Raw genomic sequence first — 21,178 nt, 5'->3', positions numbered from 1 at the left:
GTTATGCTTGTTTATTAGGTAGACTTCTAGTGGCTGATTTAAAGATGAAAATGAAGATGATGTGAAGTGATGAAGATGATGATCAAGTCGATATACATACCATTGAATTGAGCTGCGCGAGGTGATGGTGGTGGTAAGGGTTGTGTGACGCAGGTGGAGGGGCGAAACCCTGGTGGGGTGCTCCGTACCAGTGGGACATGTGTGCCGCTGCTGGGTGGACGAGACCAACTTGGTGCTGACCTGGACGACAAAAGAAAAGAGGTTATAGTACATGAACAAGTAATATAGGTCAAAAGTGCTGTTTTTCAGACACAATTTCGGTATCAAATCACAAAGATCTTCTAAGTCAAATTTAATAAAGGTAGTTTTGAAAGTTAGCATTGTAAACAGTCAACTTTCAACCTTATTGACCGTTTCTTAGATCGATTCTTAAGAGTTTTAAACAGTAATTATTCAATACACTACCAGTCTTATATCTGCTTCATTTAACCACATAATTAAACTAGACACTATCCTACAACTTTCAACACAAGGACAGCGAACATTAATATAACTAAAGTGACTCCCGATTTCTTCGCACTGTTTAAGTAAGTAGCAATTTAAATATCCACGTATACTGTCTTTAGTATTTATTCAGAGATTACAAGTAATGCTGTGGAAACCAGTCTCTTAGTTAGAAACTATTCATCTCCACTGCACGCTCAGATAACGCGCTGATACAGTTAATATTTTCCCTTCATTAACTCATTACTTTAAAGTCTTAATTAAGCCATACTTGAGGTTTTTATTTAACCGAGAAGTAATTTAACTTGCAACAAATGAGCAGTTTAGGTACGAAAGTAATTAAATCGCTCCGTTTCGATTTTTTACTATTTTAATTATATGATTAGGTATGTGCATTTACTATTATTTAATAACATACTACCGCCGTGCTTAGAGTCATATTGAATTATTACTTGACCTAATCTTTAGCAATTGTTTTCGGAACAAAATCGTTACTAAGGAATCATTTAAGTAAAATGTCTCTGAATGCGGTAGTATTTACCTCAGTAATTCTGCATGCATTTTAATTACATTAGGTTTATATTTTTTTATTATTATTACTTCTATTCTATTTAGGTTTTAATGGCTTATTAGTGTTTTAAAAGATACCCGGGTCTTCGCATGTGTATAAACAGTCTGTATTTGAATAGAAAACTATATATTATATACCGTTAATTATTGTAGTAATATCGACATAAATAATAATATCGGTAATGTCGGCCACCAATAACAAATGAGGTTTCAATGTTTTTTGGGACATAACATACTCGTATTGACATTGATTTTCCAAAAAGATTAACCATAAAAGTGATGATAGATATTAAGTAAAAACTAATTGGTCTACTAATCTAACAACTAATGCAAATTGTAACGTTTTAAATAAGTAATTAATTGGATAGACAAATATAGGAAGATAATCAGCACGATTTCAATAACTCCATAAATATCAACCTTAATCGAAAACTTGAAATTCTTTGTCGTCATTGAAAAAAACTATATTTTATTGCTAAATGGCTATAAAACTGCGTGATTATTTTGTATTTTTGTGTCAGACAATAAAACAATAATTTTGATTTAGATCATTAAAACTAAATTATGAATATTTATATTTGTATAGGATGTGCCAAAAATAAACTCGTTAATACATAAACGTATAACCAAACTAATTAAACAGTTTGATATCTACTATTTAATTTTATTGTTTATTTTGATACCATTTAATGGGTTACCTTGCATTAAAAACTGTGGCTTGTAAATATATAGGTTTTTAAATCAATACAAACACCCTTTAACGCATATAACACGGTTCTGACGCTTTTGATTTAATTTAACGACAAATTATTGAATTTTATTTAAAATAGATAAATTATTGATATTGGAAATGTCTATTTGACAGATCAAAATATGTATGGACTTTCTTATTTAGTGTATTATTTAAAATATCAATGTATTTAGTAAACTTTCTTACATGGAACTATTTAGCCTTCATAGTATTACCACAACATTAAAGTTTTCGGAATTAAGTACCATTTTTGAAAAACACTATGTAATAATTTGGGATTCTTACCAAAGTCCATGGCTGATGGGAAGGCGGATCCGCCGAAACCCTTGGCGCCGTCTCCTAGGGGCTTGATCATGTCTCCCATGACTCCTCCGAGGGCTAATGCACAAGCTCCTCCCCCTCCCATGCCCATTCCACCCTTCTTCTTCTTACTCTTACTACTCAATTTGCGATTTCTCGTCTGGATCCCCTCTTTCTTCATTGTAAGGGGCCGGTTTACCTGTTGACAAAGAATTTTGGAATTTAGTGATATGGATATAAAGGTCTTTTTGGATATGTTCCTTAGTGACTACGATCAATTTGTTGAAATTTGAATTCAGCTCACTAATGAAGATATCAAGACACTAAAGTTTGCATATTATCCAGCTTCAAACAAGCCATGTTTGAAGTTCAGACTTATAAGACTTGAATACGAATATCGTTAATCATAGCAGCTCGAGATTTACCCGGAGCAATAGTAATAAGATACATCACAAGGAAAAACATTATCATAATAGCTAAACAAAAGACGCACGCCAACTCTCATTGTCCTGAATGAGAATGACATTATGACGTGAAGCACCATCTACATAAATAAAACAAAGCAACTAGGATTTACTTGAACAAGCAAATCACGTATCGACCAAATTATTCACTCTGAATATAATATTTCGCTTAATTGACCCGTCGCAATATTCTGGACGAAGCTAATAAGTCGTAATTGTCCCTTGTTGAATCACACAATTTTGTTAACCGTCAGTATTCCATTTTATTGCTCTGACACGACATTTAGCGGTATGAAAAAACGTCTGCGGTACCAATTTAGAATGCTAACTACGGAGTATAAAGGCAGGCCGAAACCATAAAATGGTATCACAATAGTTGTGTGCGAATATTCAGCTGTTTGGTGTCCGATGCCGCCGCCGTCGGCGTCACACTGTGCATCCTAATTAGTGCAGCGATGCACTGTCCTGGCTGCGTGTCCGCTTGGTGGGAAACTGCGGTGACGCGCGATTTGAGGTTAAGGTCCTCACTCTATATGGCACATAAATTTACTGTACTATGAACATGGAGATGAGCCACAACTGACCCGACCTCCTCCAAAAGATCCGCAATTCTAAGAGGTTATTTCCATGCGATCAAGGTATACCAACAAGGAGAATGTTTGTTTACATGCACAGAATATAAGGGACGACATCTCTGTCTTTTACATGATTACGTAAAGATAAAGTTCGCGAGCGTGCTCTGTGCATCAGATAAGCTCTTATACATTTCCATAATTGTGCAATTTCTCTGCCAAATTCTCGGGTCAACTATGTCGGTCACTTCTGCTTTGCATCGTGTTGTTTCTTAGAACCGTGCGTCACGACGGACGGACGGATGGACAATGAGTTATTCATCGCCTTCCAGGGAACTTGGCGGCGGCATGTGGGCCCTAAACGCACGATTGCATTGCGCCTGCGCGAACGCAGCCCAAGCGCATGACCTGCCCTTGTTTGTGTTTGTTTTTGGTGATGTGCAATTTGAGTTTAGTTGTCTCGTTATGATTTATAGCCGAATCATTACACATTGTATGTGGGTGTTTCAAGTTGACCAATTAAGTTTAATAACAATTATCTTGCCTGGACTTCTGTTATGATTTGATTTATAACGTCAAGACGCATTTTGCGTATAATAGAGCATAGAATAATTAACAGTAAAGACAGGACAAAGTGCAATTTCTCCAGACGGACAGTGATAAAGCTTCATTAATCTGTTGGTAAAGTACTGCGTAGTTCAGTGCGTGCCAGATCCCGGCGTCCCTAATGCGTTCCCGCGAATCGCCCACACATCGCGCATACCGCGCCGTCGCGCGTCTCTCCTCTCAATTGAACCAATATAAAATGCATTAACATCACTGCATGCCGGCAGATTTAGACTGCAACCAAATTAGGTCATTGCGAAGCCTTTACTGGCAATATTTTTTCTTAATTACCCACTGGAGCGCGCACCCGTAAAACGGTCTGGTAGCTTTTATTTTTCCGTATCAATTATTGCAAATTAGTTCCTTGTTAGAAAGTACGTGGCTGTTTTTATTGCTCATAATAAAACTGTGTATGTATTAGAAAACTGGAAAAATAATATATGAGTGAGATGCAAAACGCGAATGTCTGTGAAGACGAGGAGTTGGTCATAATTCCTTCACGATCTAGTTTTAATGATACCTACTGCCGTAATATATGGACGAATAAATATTAAATGCCAAGCTATCTGTAATACGATACGCGAATTAATTTCGTTTCAGGAGAATATTTTATTATGTATTTAATGATGCACGTGGAGGTTTCTATACTTAGTGAAGTATTTATATAATACCTACCTATATTTATGGTATGTTGTATTGGTTGCTTAATATACAGAAAAATACATATATCGAAGGCTTATGTGATGTTTGGTGGTAGTGCAAAAAAATGTAGAAGAGTAACGAATAAGACGTCTTGTTGCTGCAGAGATTGTTCAATAACTGACTATTATACATCTGCTATTCCCAGTACTGTTAGGTACGTTGATGTTATATATGCTGTTTGTGTACTCATAGTCAGACTATACAAGGAAATAACTAGGTAGTGATTAAGTATATAGGTAATACATGCATTACCTATATACTTAATCACAATTTTCTATAATATCGCGAATTTTTACATCTTCCTAGATAATTTTAAGACCATTCATCCCTTGCCGATTCAATTCTGTTCAAAACCTTTAGACAAACGATATAGAACTATAACCTAATTACAAAAAGGTTGAAAATCTTTTACTACAACATTTCCTCATTAAATTTTTGCGTCCCATATTCCTTGGTTACTTAGTATGCGCTTTACGCTATCTGCGTCAAGTTTCCACGGACTCATAATTATGGTCAGAAATACAACGGGCATACAGCTATGAATCTGACCGAACATGGACTTAGCATGCAACGGCTACGGCACGGCCACGAGACGTAACGATATCAAATGCGGCCCTAAATTTTGTTAATGTAGGTTGGTGGTGTTTTTCCAGTACAAAATGTTTGCGATTTCTCTAAATTAATTTAATTCTCAAAATTATCGTGGATGGGAAAATTTAGAGAACTATTCTGCAGGTATGTTTTCAGTCATATGAAATGAAAAAGGCTTTGATTTTCCAGTTAATTAGTTATTAAGTTAGTTAGTTAAAGAATGTAGTTCTTTAGTCAACATAATGCCACCTAATATTAAATTAACTTTGAAAGCGTTAGTTAATCTGAATGCTACTATATTATACTGAATCCAATAATAACATATAATAACCCATAAACGAATCTAACCATTTTTCTCACACCAAAACTTATTACATTCAAAACAAATTACTTCAAAAAGGGTCTTACTCCAAAATTAATTTAGAATAACAAGAGAACCTAGTTCGGAGCCATGTTTAAAACAGTTCAAAGCAATATACATCTATACGAGGTTAGGGTAGCGTGCACCATACTCATTACCTGTGGTACCTATGCGCCCATTCTTGTAAATTGTACCAAACATACATACCTACCACTAACATGAATTTGATTTGTAGAAATCAAAATATTGTGTTGTATGTTGATTGTGGATTGTGATTATGTAACGTAGCATAGCATAGTAATCTTAGTAATATTATAAATGTGAATGTTTGTCGTGTGTGTGTAATTGTTACTCAATCACGTCAAAATGGCTGAAGGGATTTATCCCACGAAACCGCTGGTGAAGTCGCTGGCCAAAGCTAGTATAATTCTCAAAGGAATGGGGGATGTAAGAAAACTTAGACAATTTTCGCTAACCCGCCTGCAAAGAGTGTTCAGTATTGGTAAACACACAATGATAGATTAATAGTGGACATCAATTTTCTTTCACTGGAAAAAGAACCTTATTGTAACTAATGAGAATTTCTGAAATTATGTTATTAAATATATGACAATAGATTTAGGCATTTACAGTACATTATTATTCCATGAGACTAGTGCAAAGTCAGCTTACTATTTTACTAGGTAAAAAGTCACGTAATTTTCCTAACAATAGTTGGTATACCTCATGACATAAATACACGAATTCTATATAACTAATGACAAAACAAATATGGAGTATCTAACCAGTAATTTTGATTTTAAAATTGCACTTTTGTCATTTGATGGGGTTTCGTGCAGTGCAATTCAGGGTTAGTAAAACAGGTACGGTTAGCATGCAGCACATGCATCTAGTTGTCAATGTAATATCAACTGAACACGCCATGTTGAATAAACTATGGACTGTACATATGTAGCTATGTATAAATAGAGTTAAGTTAAATGAGTGCCAATTTAAATAGTTTCTACTTATACTACCTACTTTCCATAAAGAGATAGGTATGGTCTTTAAGTTTGTTTAGTGTCATGAAATAGAGAAATAATCTTCCAAGTGTAAATTAAGAACGACGTTTTTTTGTTAAGAATATTAATTCATTATAAACCTTACCTAAATGAAACCAGGACTTCATGCCCAATTGCATTCGCGATTTCTCGTCTAACGAAGCTGCCAGTCATAAACAGAATATTTATGTCGATTTCTCTCTCAGTCATTTTTACAACTTAACTGCACTAATTATATTTAGAAAACGATTTCAGTATTGAATAATTACTTCACATAAATCTATATACGACACTACTGTGCGTCTACCGCATACATGCACTAATTTGCGCAATGAAACTGTAACAATATCCCGTTTTTGTCGCACTACACGCTTTACATTAACTGCCGACATCGAATGCGGTGTGGAACACAACAAAAAACACAGCAATGGTAGCGTGTCATGGCGAAATATTCGCGGGGAACAAACGCGTATTGCGTCTCGCAGTGCGTGCGAATAATTGCGTTATGATTCTAGGACGGAGAGTGCGCTTATTACACTATCTGCAGTCATCTGCACAAACACTGCCATAAAACCGCTCAAATGGGAAAATAACAGGCTCATACCACAATGCCATGGAAAATGTTGCTCACGGCCCCTCGCTGTAATTTTTTCCAAGCGGTAGAAAGCTTTATTATGTCGTTAATTGTTGGAAAACGGCGAACATGCCTTTTATTGGGCATAAATATTGTAATGAAACGGAACAGGGACGTACGAACCAATCGCGGAGCAGTAAAATTGTGGCATAATGTTCGATAAAACAAACTTGACACGTTATTGTAGCGAAACAAAGCGCTGTTAACGAGATGTTGCCACCTTAACCTGATACGTTGATGGGGGTTAAGTGGTACATACAGATCATTTGATATCTACCGTGATTTCATTATTTACTTTGATCCTTTCTTTACATTGAAATCCTATTTTAGTACTTTTGATTCTTCTCAACAGAACGTAATAAGTATATCGAACAATAAACGCCACAACGCGGATAAAAAGCTCACGTTTATACGACAAGACGTAAATGAATTGACAGACAATGAGAGAAACAAAGCGAATTGAATGAAAACAAGTAAACTGTACACTTTAAGAGTAATCACCAATTATTGTACAAAAAAGCACTTTACACTTTACACCTATTAACTGGTAAAAACCAGTAAATTGCTGTATTGAAATCGATGATCAGCTCTGTGAGACCCGTTTTTTATCTCGAAAACGCTTTGTCAACGTTTACCTAAATAACAGCTAGTTGCTGTAAACGGTTGTTAATTGTTACAACGATTAACCGTTTTTTCAACTGTTGCTGTGTGTGCATTTTTTTCTGTTTTGTAATGTAGCTGCTATAAGTAGGCTTACAAGTGATTTATTATTGGTAGAAGGTAATGATAATGATAAATTGGTTCTAAAAAAGTGTGTATTTTAACAACGAAATGGTTTTATTAGGTGGCAAGCTATGTCTTACTTTCCTAGAGTAATGGTTTGTGAGAAAAGTTTTTTTCACGTTTTGCTTCTAGTATAAATAATGGCTAGAAACACAACATCACTCGTGTGCTTGCTAAAAGCAGGTGTATTTTTTCATTATTTAGCCGTTTACACTAATTTAGTCTAATAAACTAGGAGGCCAACTTATTGCTATTAGTAGAAATCTAGGCCCATAAATATTCAAAGTCGTTAACATGCAAGTTATGCTCGTATACCAATAGGCATAAAATCAAAGTGACATTTATTTAGCATTCGTTCAACGTGAAGTTTCGCAATAGATAGCAAAAAGACAGGTGTCAGTCTAACGTAAGTGATAAAAAAAGTTTCAGTAGTTAAGCGCATATCTGTCCGTATCATTTAGTTATTAGTGACACTTCACTTAAGATCGTTAAGGCGACAACGTACAACACTACAGAATAAAGCGCTTTATTTTTTTACCTTTTAAATCACCACCACTCGCTTTACAGCGACAATCGCTACATTACTAAGGGCTTTCAACTTCGAAATTTAAAAAGCATTCGTAATTCGAATCATTATTCTTTTAAAACGTCAGATATTTAGCGCGCGAATGTGTGATACAGCAAAAAGTTTTTATTAAGAATTAAAAGCTATTGTGTTTTTTGCGGCGTAGGTGAAACTATAAATTAATTGTATGCCATTCCAATGTATTGTCTTATTAATTTACCGCAAACTGGCGACACCTTAAGTATCGCGTGCGAGTTTTTCAATGGGTTTTTATATTTCAACTCATTATTGTAAGAAACACGGATTGCTGTCCATTTTTGCGTCGCGACGTGTGAATTGTGAGAGCACATCTCAGAGACGTTTGACAGTTCAGAAATAAGAAAGTGTGAAGAGGTACTTTAACGATCAGCAAAGTGGATGATTTAAATAAATGTGCGAAACTTATGAATTGTTTAAAAGAAATATAATTATTAACTTTAAATAGGATTCAAGTGGATCATATTGTCATAGCAATACAAAAATATATCATAACTTTGAATCCTAAAGAGAAAATACTTGATAATTTATACAAGTACCAACCCCATTTCTTTCATACAATATCTACTAAAAAAAACATTGTTTCCTACCCATAATTAAACCCCAGTATCATACGATATCCTAATGAAAGAACGCAAGAAAGAATTCCTTTAATATACGGCATAAGTGGTAGGAATTTATTATCGTTAACCTGCGGTCAGGGATAATTTAATTGGCGTCTTATATTACTTGTCACGTGCTCCTGCCTTTGATTTTTGCACCTTTCTTACGCATTAAACCAGTAGATAAATACATTAACATTCGATCTATCGCCTAGTTTTATTACGCCAAGTTTGCTTTTGAAATAGAGCTGGTATATGGCGTAAACATATACTTTCATTTGATTATGACGCAAAAATAGTATTATTTGGCTACTGATAAAACTACCAAAACTACCATGTTTAATAAAGAATAACTCTGAACGGACTACGACTTGGAACTTAGCGGCATAATAACTTTTATTCAGCTAAAATTACCTATCCAATGGTGTAATACACATATATAGGTATTGGAAGTGGGAGAATTTAGGGAAAATCTCGCATCCTCCTTTAAGCCAAATGTTTTGGGATATATTTTATAGCAATATTTTGAACAATGTAAATCAATATTTCGCTAATTGTTTTCATAATTGAAGCCCTACAAATCTTCTTACGAATTGGCAACTAACTAATAATCGTGGCCTGATCTCACCGATGCCATCAACTGTGACACCAACATACATATCATCATCTACACGTTCACCAAACTGATAATTTCCATCTCGCAATAGGATATTAACCAGTTGCCCATAACTCTTAGTTCGAATCTAGATAAATGTTTCTTTAATCTCGCTCGACTCAAACCTTTGGAAATGGAAAACAGTTTAAGTTTTCTGATGGGAACTTTGAAAATAAATCAAATTGGAAAGCTAGCTTCGGCTACCTAATGACAAATGTTCTAGATTTGTTTAGGACTAACTTTCTGTTAGACCTACAACTAGGTACAGATTCTATCCTAACGATGGTCAATGTTAATGATTTATTTACTCTGGGTTTCCTATAGTTTAAAACTATGTAATATTGGCTTCTCCCAGCGACTTTGACCGCGTTCTCATGAGATAAAAAGTATCCTATCATCCAATTCAGCTCATACCCTGTCTGTATATCCAAATTTAATTAAAATCCGGTCAGTAGTTTCAGCATGATTGACGGAAAAACATCCAAACAAGAAAACTTTAGCATATTAGTTAGTATGAAATTACCTGCTAGAAAAATTGTAGCGATATATAAAATGCGATTTTGTTTCAACTACCAAAAACAGAAGTCGAAACATCATAACAAGAAACGGTACGACATTTTAAACATTTCAAAAAAATCGTCTCGACAATCGTGTCGAAAGTCGCAATTAAGAGCAGCGCAGTGGATATGTAGCGTGGAACATAAACAAACAAACAAGGCGATGTCAATTGGCCGACTCGGACGCCAGCGTCGGCCACACAGATGTTACGGGGAATTATGTATGCGGGAGAAATGGTATTAAAAATATTTATTAAACTACAAATCTGATATTGGTTTTTTGTGAAAAGGTTGGTTAATAATATTGATAGTGTTTTTAAGGTTATATTAGTATCGCAAAACCTAGATATAACTTCTGAGTTTTAGGTATAGAAAACGGATATCTAAAAAATATTCGTACATTTTGCTACCCAACTAGGTAATTTAGCTTCATTTTTAAAGCAGCCTAAATTTTTTATTACACTACCTTTTTTCCCTCTAAATATAATAGAAAGTTATTCTAAGTCAACATTTGTATTCAGAAAGATAACTTTATTATCGGCCGCTTTAAAAGAAACGCTTCAACAATTCTCAACCTAGTGAAACTTAAAGGGTTTTAAAAATCTCCAAATAGATCTTCCCTTGTCGCGACATAAGTCAAAAAAGTATATTTTCGTTGACGTGTGCAATGAGCTAATGATAAAAAGCGACTGCGGTAATGTCTTCAGTGAATTAGTTCCGCATAGTTAGTCCGGGCCGCAATCAACCGTGCCCGGCGCCTGCGCAAGCTACTGAAAACCCACTGACTACAGCCCAGCCATATATATAAAAATATCACTGAACTATTTATTAGTTAGAATTTTTTTAAGAATATATTTTGTAATTACATAGTATCTTTATATATATAATTCTTCTGTAAGTGTGTATGTCACTGAACTTCTCTTAAGCGACTGGACCGATTTTGATGATTTTTTTTGTGTGTGTTCAAGGGGATCTGAGAATGGTTTAGATTCACAATTTTGTCCGCTGGACAATGCTTTTTTAATTAATTTTTAATTTATTAGTAGTTGTTGATTTTGGAATGTTTTACATTGGATCCGACAGACGGCGCTACCATCGCAGTGTCAAATATTAATGACGTTAGATATTGTCATAACATTTGAATAATAATTTTCATCAAAATGGTCCAGAATGTTTTAGCTTATTAAAAAAAGTTTAAAATTTTCAAATCAAAGACGTGTAGACAGGACAACGTCTGTCGGGTCCGCTAGTATACAATATTTTAATACCTTATCCTGTCATATAGATCAACTATTTCATAAAAGCAAAAAATAAACTAGAGCGCATCCATATTCGTTTGCAAATAGCAAAAGGATCCATCATTTTTTATTCCTCACAAACACAAGAGTAAGTCATTAGAAAATTCCAAGCTTTTTCTATTTAAATTCCCCTTTTTAACTTGCAACCACATACATGGTGCAGCATACCTACGTTAGCTAAACTCCTTTTAAGTATTCCTGGGACTAGTAGGTTCTGATAGTTTATATGCGAGTGTGGCAATGAATCAAATAGGGCGACTGGGTTTAATCAAGTGGCGCCTCAACTATTTAACGCCACCTAACGCCTGTCGGATCACGCAACCAATTTAATTAGGAAAAATAACTACCGTAACATTACACTAGAATAATTACTGCCATTTTTTGCAATCACTCCCTTTATAGCTAAACACTTTTATTTCTACACGAACCTCTATGCGCAACACAAATAGAAATGGAATTAAGAAAACTTTCATAATTAAGGATGTGTTGGAAGACATGTCGATAAAACTCAGTCGTGTTTGATATGTGCACGTGATTAAAATAAATACTCCGGGCAGTAGTCGGGAGTGCGCCGACAGCTGCTACTTCGGGGGATAATTGAAACGACGATTTATACACCCGCCAAATTTATCGACATCCACGATTTATAGTGTGAGCACGGCCTTATGCATCGGTTATTACTGTAACGTTTCATTTTTGCTATGCTCTCGATCATTTTAAGTATAACGCGATCAAATAAAGATAAATACGTGAAGCATACGGTTTCTCAATAACTTTATGTAATTAAACAAAGCAATTAAAATGTCACTTAGTAATTATCATTTGAACAAGACAATCAGTGAAATGCAATTATTGTCGTAGATTAGTTACCGTTGATATCTAGTGAAATTAAATCGTTCCCAACAAAAGTATCATTATGATTTATCCTTATCTTTTAACGCACTTGTACATTTTGTGGAACGGATTTATCAAATATTATTAAGTCAATAATCAGGTATCGATAAAAATATCGACATTTCCAATTTAGTGAGTAGTGATAGTGTGGTTGTGTTTTCGTTTTATTAACACTTTAGATAAGGATTAAGAAATAACTATGACAATTGTGCAAGACGTTGTTAGGTGCCGCATTAGACTGTCACGATGCCGTTCAAATTAGAATGGCGGTATATTTCAATAAAGTTATTTCATTTAACAATAGCTAGTTTATGCGATATCTACTATTCGATTAAGGCATTGACGTAACAGTACTTTAATTTAAGATTATATTTGCAATGAAGATGGTATATGTGGCAGGAGCACCAACTTCACATCTCAAAAACAATTATGGAAACCAATAAATTTAAATGTTTCGCGCCTGTGGCACTGAACCCGGTCCAATTAGAGTCCGCCGGCGTCCGCACTAAATCTCACGATGCTACCACGCTACACTAATTCATACGAGCCCGCCAACGAGACCTCGTAACTGTCCACGTCGACACAAAGTTTAACAGCTTCTCGATTATCGATAACTCCTGTTTCCCAACACTAATGTTGCGGTACAGCTGAATAAGTTGCTATTGAACACGGAAGCTTTAAGTGCTGTTATACTCAAGTGCAATATTGATTCCCAATTAATAACAGAGTACGTGAATATACGCTGTAGTAAAACAAAGGTTGGTTTCACAAAGGCGATGGGAGTTTGTTTACAACTTAACAATACATAATCCCCCACATTTTATACAGCCGCATAATAACTGTCATATAACGAACTAAAGAACAAAAAAGAATATCTTACATCATGTAATAGTCATTTGTCTTTCGTTCGGTGAGCTGTAAAAGCGGCATGGGCCCGACGCGTGCGCACGGCACCTGCTCCTAAACCCCCACTAATTATTCCACCACTTATTATATGATTACGAGACTTTTTTGGTGCTTTCAATCAAATTACACCTTGGCCTGGCCACTTTGTACGAGTGAGATGTCATAAAGTTTTTTTTTCAACTCCAATTATATTCCGACCGTTGCGTGCCTGTGTAAAACGGAGTATTATCAATTATTATTCATTTTAATAGTAGATATTTGGGGTTAACTTAAAAATGCACCTCGTGTTTCATAAATTCTTAATGCATTCAATATTTTTTGTCTAGAAGAAATATTCCTTTATAAGAAATGCTAAACAAAACTTGAAGCGAACGACTACTTTCGGATTAAGATAAGTATTGTCAAACACAGAACACTGACAAAGGCACTTCTTTGTATTTACATACGGAACAATAGAAACAGATTAACACAAACGTTTGTCACAAACAGTAGCACTCGAGTGTCGAGACCAAATCCCGGGGTTTACAAAACGACCCAAAAAAACGTAAGACATTGCGCTAATTTCAGGCTAAACTGTCACCGAGATTACCTACATGATAACGGGACGGAGTTCTAAATATGAATTCGTGTGCCCGCACAGTTTTGCACTCAAGCGCATCGATGGTGTGATAGGAGGACATAAATAAATAATTAGACGGAGGAGAGGAAGTCGGGGGTGCGGGGCGCGCGGGCGGAGGGGTACGATAGTTTTGAGATAGTATCTCCCGCAACCGCGCTTTGTGTCAAACGTCAGATGTTTATCAGGAAGATGTTTACAGATGTACTGGAGGGGTAACGGCCCGGGCATCTCATGGAAGCAATCAACCGTGCAACACTAATACGCTTGATAGACTGTCCGTTAATTATCTGCTTTGTTTTACATATCGCTGTCGTTTACCACTCTTTTTATAGTGTACTTACTAATGAAATTATCATAACGAAAATAAAATTGTAATGTAAAGCGACGTGCGGATTATTCTTGTGCTCGTAGATCACGCTAGATGGCGCTGATAGGGTGGCGCTGCGCCAGATCTGCGATCATCTCATTCCCGTTTCATCGCCTAATTACAAGACGTTCACGTTACTAAACTGAGTTATCAGGGAATACATCTTTACTTCTAATAGATTTTCTATTTTTATAAAATTTTGCAAAGTGACAGTTATGTTGGATGTCGTCATGTAAATCACAGATTGCAATCTCATAAATAAAGTTTTTTTTAATATTATATATTTTGGATTCAAAGATCACCTGTTTAGATCCGGATAGAGGCAACTAGATTGGCATTCTATTATTTAAATGTTAGATATCCATGTTTGTTTTCAAAGTCTAGTAAACAAATTCAACCAAGGTCACGCTCAATGCTTTAAACATTACCATACTGAATTTTATCACAAGCTTGCATCGGTATTATGCAATTTGTTTAATCTAACCTGAAAATTAATTCAGAATCCATGTATTTTGTAGGTAGTATTCAAAGTAAAAACAAAGTAATCGATACATCGGATCAGATAAAAACTACCGAAGGTTACTATGGTAGTACTCGAAATATCGATAGTTACAAATATCGCGACAAAAGCTTGAGTACAATGACTATTGCGAAACTGCGCCGGCGCAAGTAATTGTTTTGTAGAAGGACACACGAGTTATCGCGAGTACGATCGCCGAATGACGTGCAGCTGCCATTTCGGTTCCTTTTTTAAATATCCCCGTGGAACTAGTGGAAATGGAAAGTAACCGTTACATTGGTAGGTGGGTACTTATGATTTTTGTCAATATTCGGAAAAAGTAAAGAATTTGGGCCTTCTAGGCATATTCCAAGAGTAATTTTTCTTTTGAAGGTAGAAAACGTTTTGACTATCATAAAATAGTATATTGTCTACCTAATGTTTTTTTATTATGTAAAACGCACACTCATAGACAGTCCACTTTTTCAATACTCTCATTTAAATTCCTACTCAAAGCCCTGGAACACAATTTAGTTTCCAAACACATTCGTTTATTATAATACCGACTTGGAATAGAATTTAATTGCTTTTGCGCAGTTTCGTGAATAATTCTCACATTTTCACAAAATTTATATCCAAGACAGTAAATCAGCTGGGGCCCGCTCACTAAACAAAATGGGAACTTAAGGCCTCATGAATAAAAACATCCTATTTAGCGCTACACTCACCACGTACTCAAGTATACCGAAACATCTGACCGCGAACCTGATACGCAATACCTTACCCTAAACATATCAAAACAAGAATCAAAATTGCTTATAAACTTTATCGGACATAGCGCTTTTCGGCAATGCGAGGTAGTTCTACGCAAACGCATTTCCGGCCGAACGCTGCCGGGAAAAAGCCATTTAAAACAAAAAAAAAGAAAAAAATAGTAACGCGCCGCGCGCCGCTCGGACACTTCCGGTGGGCGCCATTTTTTCTGTATTGCCAACAGATAAAATCTTTCCGGCCTACTGCGCGAACGCCCGCTTTTATTCCTTTTATTTTATGTGATCACTTTTTGGCAAAATTATACACATTTGTTAAAAAAAGAAACAATTTGTTTTTATTGAAAGCATACCCGAGTTTGTATTACTATTTTAAACTAGAAACTTAAGTTTTCAGAGCCTTAAAGACTTGTACTACGAGTAACATACGTAACTGATTATGGAATTGATGTAGTGTATTTTATTAGAATCCAAAATATCTCAAAGAAAACTTTACAAATAAAGCCGTAAACAAGTAAAAAGCAGCAATAATGAACTAACATTGAAAATGTTAACTGGAACAATGAACATCACAATTAGTGTAGCGAATAGCATTTGCATCGCCACAAAATTCAACGGTCGAACTTATGTAAATGGGATAGCTGTTCAATGTTGAATATTCAAATTGATGTCATTATAACATTCGGCCAAACGCGTCGGCCGTTTGGCCGCCAGCCAGCCGCACCGACGAATATGTAATGTAACGTAATGAGTAAATTAAACTTACCTCGTTTTTTTATCTCACACGCGAATTAAAGCCTGCCACTACCACCGGTGGCCGTGTACCTCGTTTACCGGTAACGACGAGAATTTTAACAAGCCTAACTTTCGCATGTTCGCTGCGATTAACTTAAGTCAGCTTAGAAATGCAAACTTCATTTTGCGAAACTTGTAGTGCAGTAGCAACTAAATCATAGAACACGTATCCGTACAAACTGCTAACTAAGATTTCTCTACGACCGAGTATGGAGCTTTCGTGTTAATATTGTTATACAAGCGTACAGTATTGTGTCTAGACAAATAAACATCTCGCAAACAAAAAGAGTAGCCGACAAATTCGTGAAGATACCCTTATCTCAAACACATTGTATCCATAGACTAGCATTAAGTCTAATGTCAGAGAAAAACGGGTGAAAAAACAGTGACTGTCAAATTCCCTCGGATGTTGGCTGAACAAAACAGCACTTTAGATGATAAAAAAAGAAAACTAGAAGAGCGTTCTCGATTCAAAAATTGAATTGATCGCCCCATTGTATTCCAAATGTATCATTTGAGCTGTTATTATGGTGCCTCTCTCTCTAGCTCCATACAAACTGGTAATCCAATACTTTTGTATGGCAGGCACTTAACGCACCGCTCCACGATCGAAACGTCCTATGTGTAATAGGATATTAATTTGTTTAGTGTTTTATTGGCTAATACTTAAGAGGCGTATTGTATTAAAACTGTACTACCTACACGTCGTTACGAATGTTTTAAAGTGTACGAGATGATAGTTATTAAAGATATTACAAGCTCGTCTTCTTTATTAGTTCAATAAAGTATGAAGAATGGATCTGATTGGCTATTGCCTACTTGTATGAAATAGAAGCTTGAACTTCCTTGGCCGTCGTCTAAGCGAGCAAGAAATCAGAAACAATCGAATAGTACCCGCAAAAAGTTAATACCAATTCATCGGGAGCATAAAAGGTCGATCGAAAAAAATTGAATACAAACCACAAAAACCTAATCGGCTATAACACGAAGGAAGTAACGTATAAACGAGCGTGATAAATTAAATAAACAAATTTATAAAAAGTGATCCGAACATACGGATGGTTCGTTTTGTTGCGGTGGGCAGGTACGGGAATCGAACCCACGCTACACAGTAATCCTATTAACCGGTCATTGTGAATCGCCAAATAAATAATTTATTTTCAATCACACATTTTGGTACTTAGTGATTTTAGTCCGGGCCCTTTGGGAGTACAAATAGTTTGGGAATTGTCAACTCATGCGTGTTGGCAAATTCTGCAATTCATTGTCACACTTTTCATTACAATGTTGTTTTACATTCGTATTACACGATATATCGTCGTAGGTACTAATTCCCATAACATCACGTCACTTCAACTGCAAATAAGAGACCATTGCTGACCAAATGCCTCTTCTGACATGGCGAAGATTTGAACATTGGAGTTGGCGATTTCAATCTCATAATAAGTAATTATAAGCCCAGGTTTCTTCACGAGGTTTTCCTTCACCGTTTGTAGGTGGTGTCAAAAAAATCTTAGAAAGTACACATGACTCGGAAAATGTCACATTGGTACTTGCCGTTAGTATGTTTCGAACTTGCACTCTCTTGCATGAGAAGGTCGCTACTCACGTCTTAAACCTCTAGGCCGCACGACTTTTCCCACAAGCCCCAAAACAAAATATTTCAAAGTGTAGCATAAATAAGTCCTTCAAAAATTAACAAGAACAAATCCTCATTGAGTTTCCCACATCAATCAAAGAAAACAGTATCACAATCCTATAAAGGTTCTTATTAAAAACAATAATACAAAGCGTTATTGCTCTCAGGCCAAAATAACAAGACCCTTGTCGGCTTCTTGGGTCTATATGGCCTGTATGAGGGCAATTTTAGCGGTTATGGGCATTTATAGTTAAGTTACACAACCAAATAGGGCCACTAAGGATATATTTTGAGTAAACATACTTGAGCATTGTTTAAACAATACGCCGCTCGAACGATGTTGATATTTGGCCTTTTTCAGTAATTTTCGCATTTAAGAATAATATCTTTATACGTAAAAGAAATAGAACTGTTGACTTGGTAACTAATATAATATGTTTTTTGGAATTTCGTATTATTTTACTCTTTAGCATAAATCTTTATGTATATAGTTTCAGGTGTGTTACCATGTTTTTATAATTGTTATTTTTTTTAATTTTTGTTATCTGAAGCCACAAATCAGAGCTATCGAGTTTCTAGTACCGTGAGAATATACAAAAATTTTGCATTTTACTAACTAAATTTGGTGTATAAAATTTCACACTTTCGGTTATTCAGAGATAACATCGAATGTTAGGATAAAAATAATCCTAAACTCTTTATTAACATAAAATTATATTATTCTGCATAATTACGTTTCACAATATAACTTATTTTAGAATCTTTATTCATTATAAATTATTTGTAGCACATTCTACGCTTGCTTAGTTATGCAAAAAAGTAATAATAGAACGTTGACCTGATAAAAATAATCGGTTTTCTATGTATTAGCAAAGGATTCTTTGTTTGAATTTCCAAATCAAGTGACACATGGCGGTTTTATTTTACCTCATATTAAATAACCTAACCAAACAAATATACAAACAAAATAATAGCTTCGCCCCGGTCTGTATAATGTTTTTAGTCCAGAAAAACTGTAATACATTGTGGTGGCAAATGAACGAAAATTATTACCTATTATTACTCAAAATACTTGAACCTTATTGTATTAAAACTTTCAAGTACCTATTACCTTATGATTTGCTTTCTAAAAAGTACAAAAAAAATAATATTTTGATTTATTCATAAAAGTATCAAGACGATTAGATCCCCCGTGGGAGGGTGACGTTCGTTCACAATCACAATGCGCTCGTGCTTTGTTGTATGAATTGCGTTTTTTGAGTGAAATCGATCACGACGTGTCCGCCTTGAGGGCTGGCTAATATTATACTGTATTTATTTACACATTGTTACTTTAAAATTGCTTTTGAAATCTCTATACATATGCAGTCGGTCTCCAAAGCCGATTTATGGGTAGAGGCACCGAATAATGTTTAAGTAGTTTGAAAGAGAATAAGATGCTTATTTTTTCTTAGCTTTTATTAGGTAAACAAAATGTTTAGAAGTTATAAAAACTAAGAATGCAAATCGTCACAAACAAGACCAAGACATTTTCGACCCTCGTTCGCACAACATAACACCTAATTTATTACAACATTAAATTATGTTAGATTTACACTCATAAGATACATATGTTTATGTATACGCATACATAATTGCTAAATTATTCTGGTCCGTTGAATAAACTGTAGTGTTTAAACAGCGAGACTTTACAATCCGGGTATCAATTTTATGTGTCAACAACTAATGTCAAAATTTGAATATGTATCTTCATTTTCTATTCATGGTTTCACTAAAACATGATTTAACGAATGTTTTAGAGTTTTAGATTAATTAGGAGTATCTATTGCATGTGGAATGTTGATCTGTAAGGGCATAGGATCTGTAGCGAATGTGTAAGTGAGTCGTGTATAAATATGTATGAAGAGGCGGGAGCAGACCCTTGACAATGCTACCGCCATTCCCGTATTGTGCCCCCGTCATTATACCTTCAGCGTCTGAAGTAGCAGGCACTCCCATTCGCTCTTTTGTCGCTCCTTCCGAATAATTAGAGCAAACAACATTGTTGCTCCGATGCTCAGCGTCGGCAATAAAGTATACATTTCAATGTAAAAAATGTCGAGAGCCCTCAGCGAAGGGTCCCTTTGACAGTTAATTTTTGTCATTGTTGCGTTCCGCGTGATGTTTGTACTTTTGCCGTACGAATGGCGAATGTACCGCGGACCGGGATCGCGTGAGGGTTTACTTTTATTGTTTTCGACGGGGCTGTGAGAGTCGTGAGAATTGTTACTTAGTAATGTTTGACATTTAAACTTTACATCTTGTTAAATCAGCGATAAAACGGCTCCTATTTTTGCAGGTACACCCGGATATTGGAAACGCTACCATTGTTCAACTGTGAGGTAACACTTTATCACCAATCTTGATACAAAATCTCGGTACATTTAATTTTTGTGCCACTGTCTGCTGCTAACTTATGTAATGTAGCTAATTGAATAACCTTACAAATCGTAATCTTACTTCTCTTTTGTTATTTTATCTAATAACTTTCCCTGTAATATTGCGGTCCATTAAGAAACCTCCAGATAGGTACTTAACTGACAATCTATTTACTTTTTATTTAGCTTTATATTCTATATACACAATACTTAGTTAACAAATCACACTAATTTGCATTAACATTAAAATGGCATTTCAATCATAACATAATTATGCATTTTTATTAATTAATTTGAACATCTGTTGATAAAATTTTAAAAATATGAATATAATTTTGAATGTCATCCAATTGTCACTAAGCACATTTTGTTTCATTATTAAAACTTAAAAGAAAAATATAGAGTACTATAAAAAGTACCGATTAATAAAATCGATAAACAAAATCACATTAATCGTTTCCCAACGCTAATGTAACGTTATTTAACCGTTTAGAGACGGTATCACAATCGTAACTCATCTGAGACAATCGTATTGGGTTTTATGACGCATTACAAGTGGGGGTGCCCCTCTAGATATCTGTCACCGAGATACCGTCACATCCCGGGGAGACTATCGAGGGACAGCCCAGATTAACTGGCTAGGGACCGATTTAGATGTTCGACTAAAGGTATTTAAAAAAA

The 21,178-nt window shown here is 35.3% G+C and overlaps 1 protein-coding gene across 5 annotated transcripts in view; it reads right to left on the bottom strand.

Moving 5' to 3' along the window:
* The window catches only part of LOC118261821 (GATA-binding factor C), a 94,122-nt gene that overhangs the window by 2,617 nt on the left and 70,327 nt on the right, over positions 1 to 21,178 (bottom strand). For all 5 annotated transcript variants that reach the window (XM_050701435.1, XM_050701437.1, XM_050701434.1 and 2 more), the window contains exons 6-7: positions 2,111 to 2,324; positions 101 to 240 (exon numbers count right to left, since the gene is read on the bottom strand). In XM_050701435.1, the coding sequence (XP_050557392.1) occupies positions 101 to 240; positions 2,111 to 2,324 (354 nt within the window). The remainder of the gene's footprint in view (positions 1 to 100; positions 241 to 2,110; positions 2,325 to 21,178) is intronic.

Source organism: Spodoptera frugiperda, chromosome 20 (genome assembly GCF_023101765.2).
Source record: "Spodoptera frugiperda isolate SF20-4 chromosome 20, AGI-APGP_CSIRO_Sfru_2.0, whole genome shotgun sequence".
Classification (NCBI taxonomy): domain Eukaryota; kingdom Metazoa; phylum Arthropoda; class Insecta; order Lepidoptera; family Noctuidae; genus Spodoptera; species Spodoptera frugiperda.
This window is presented reverse-complemented; position numbering and strand designations above follow the sequence as displayed.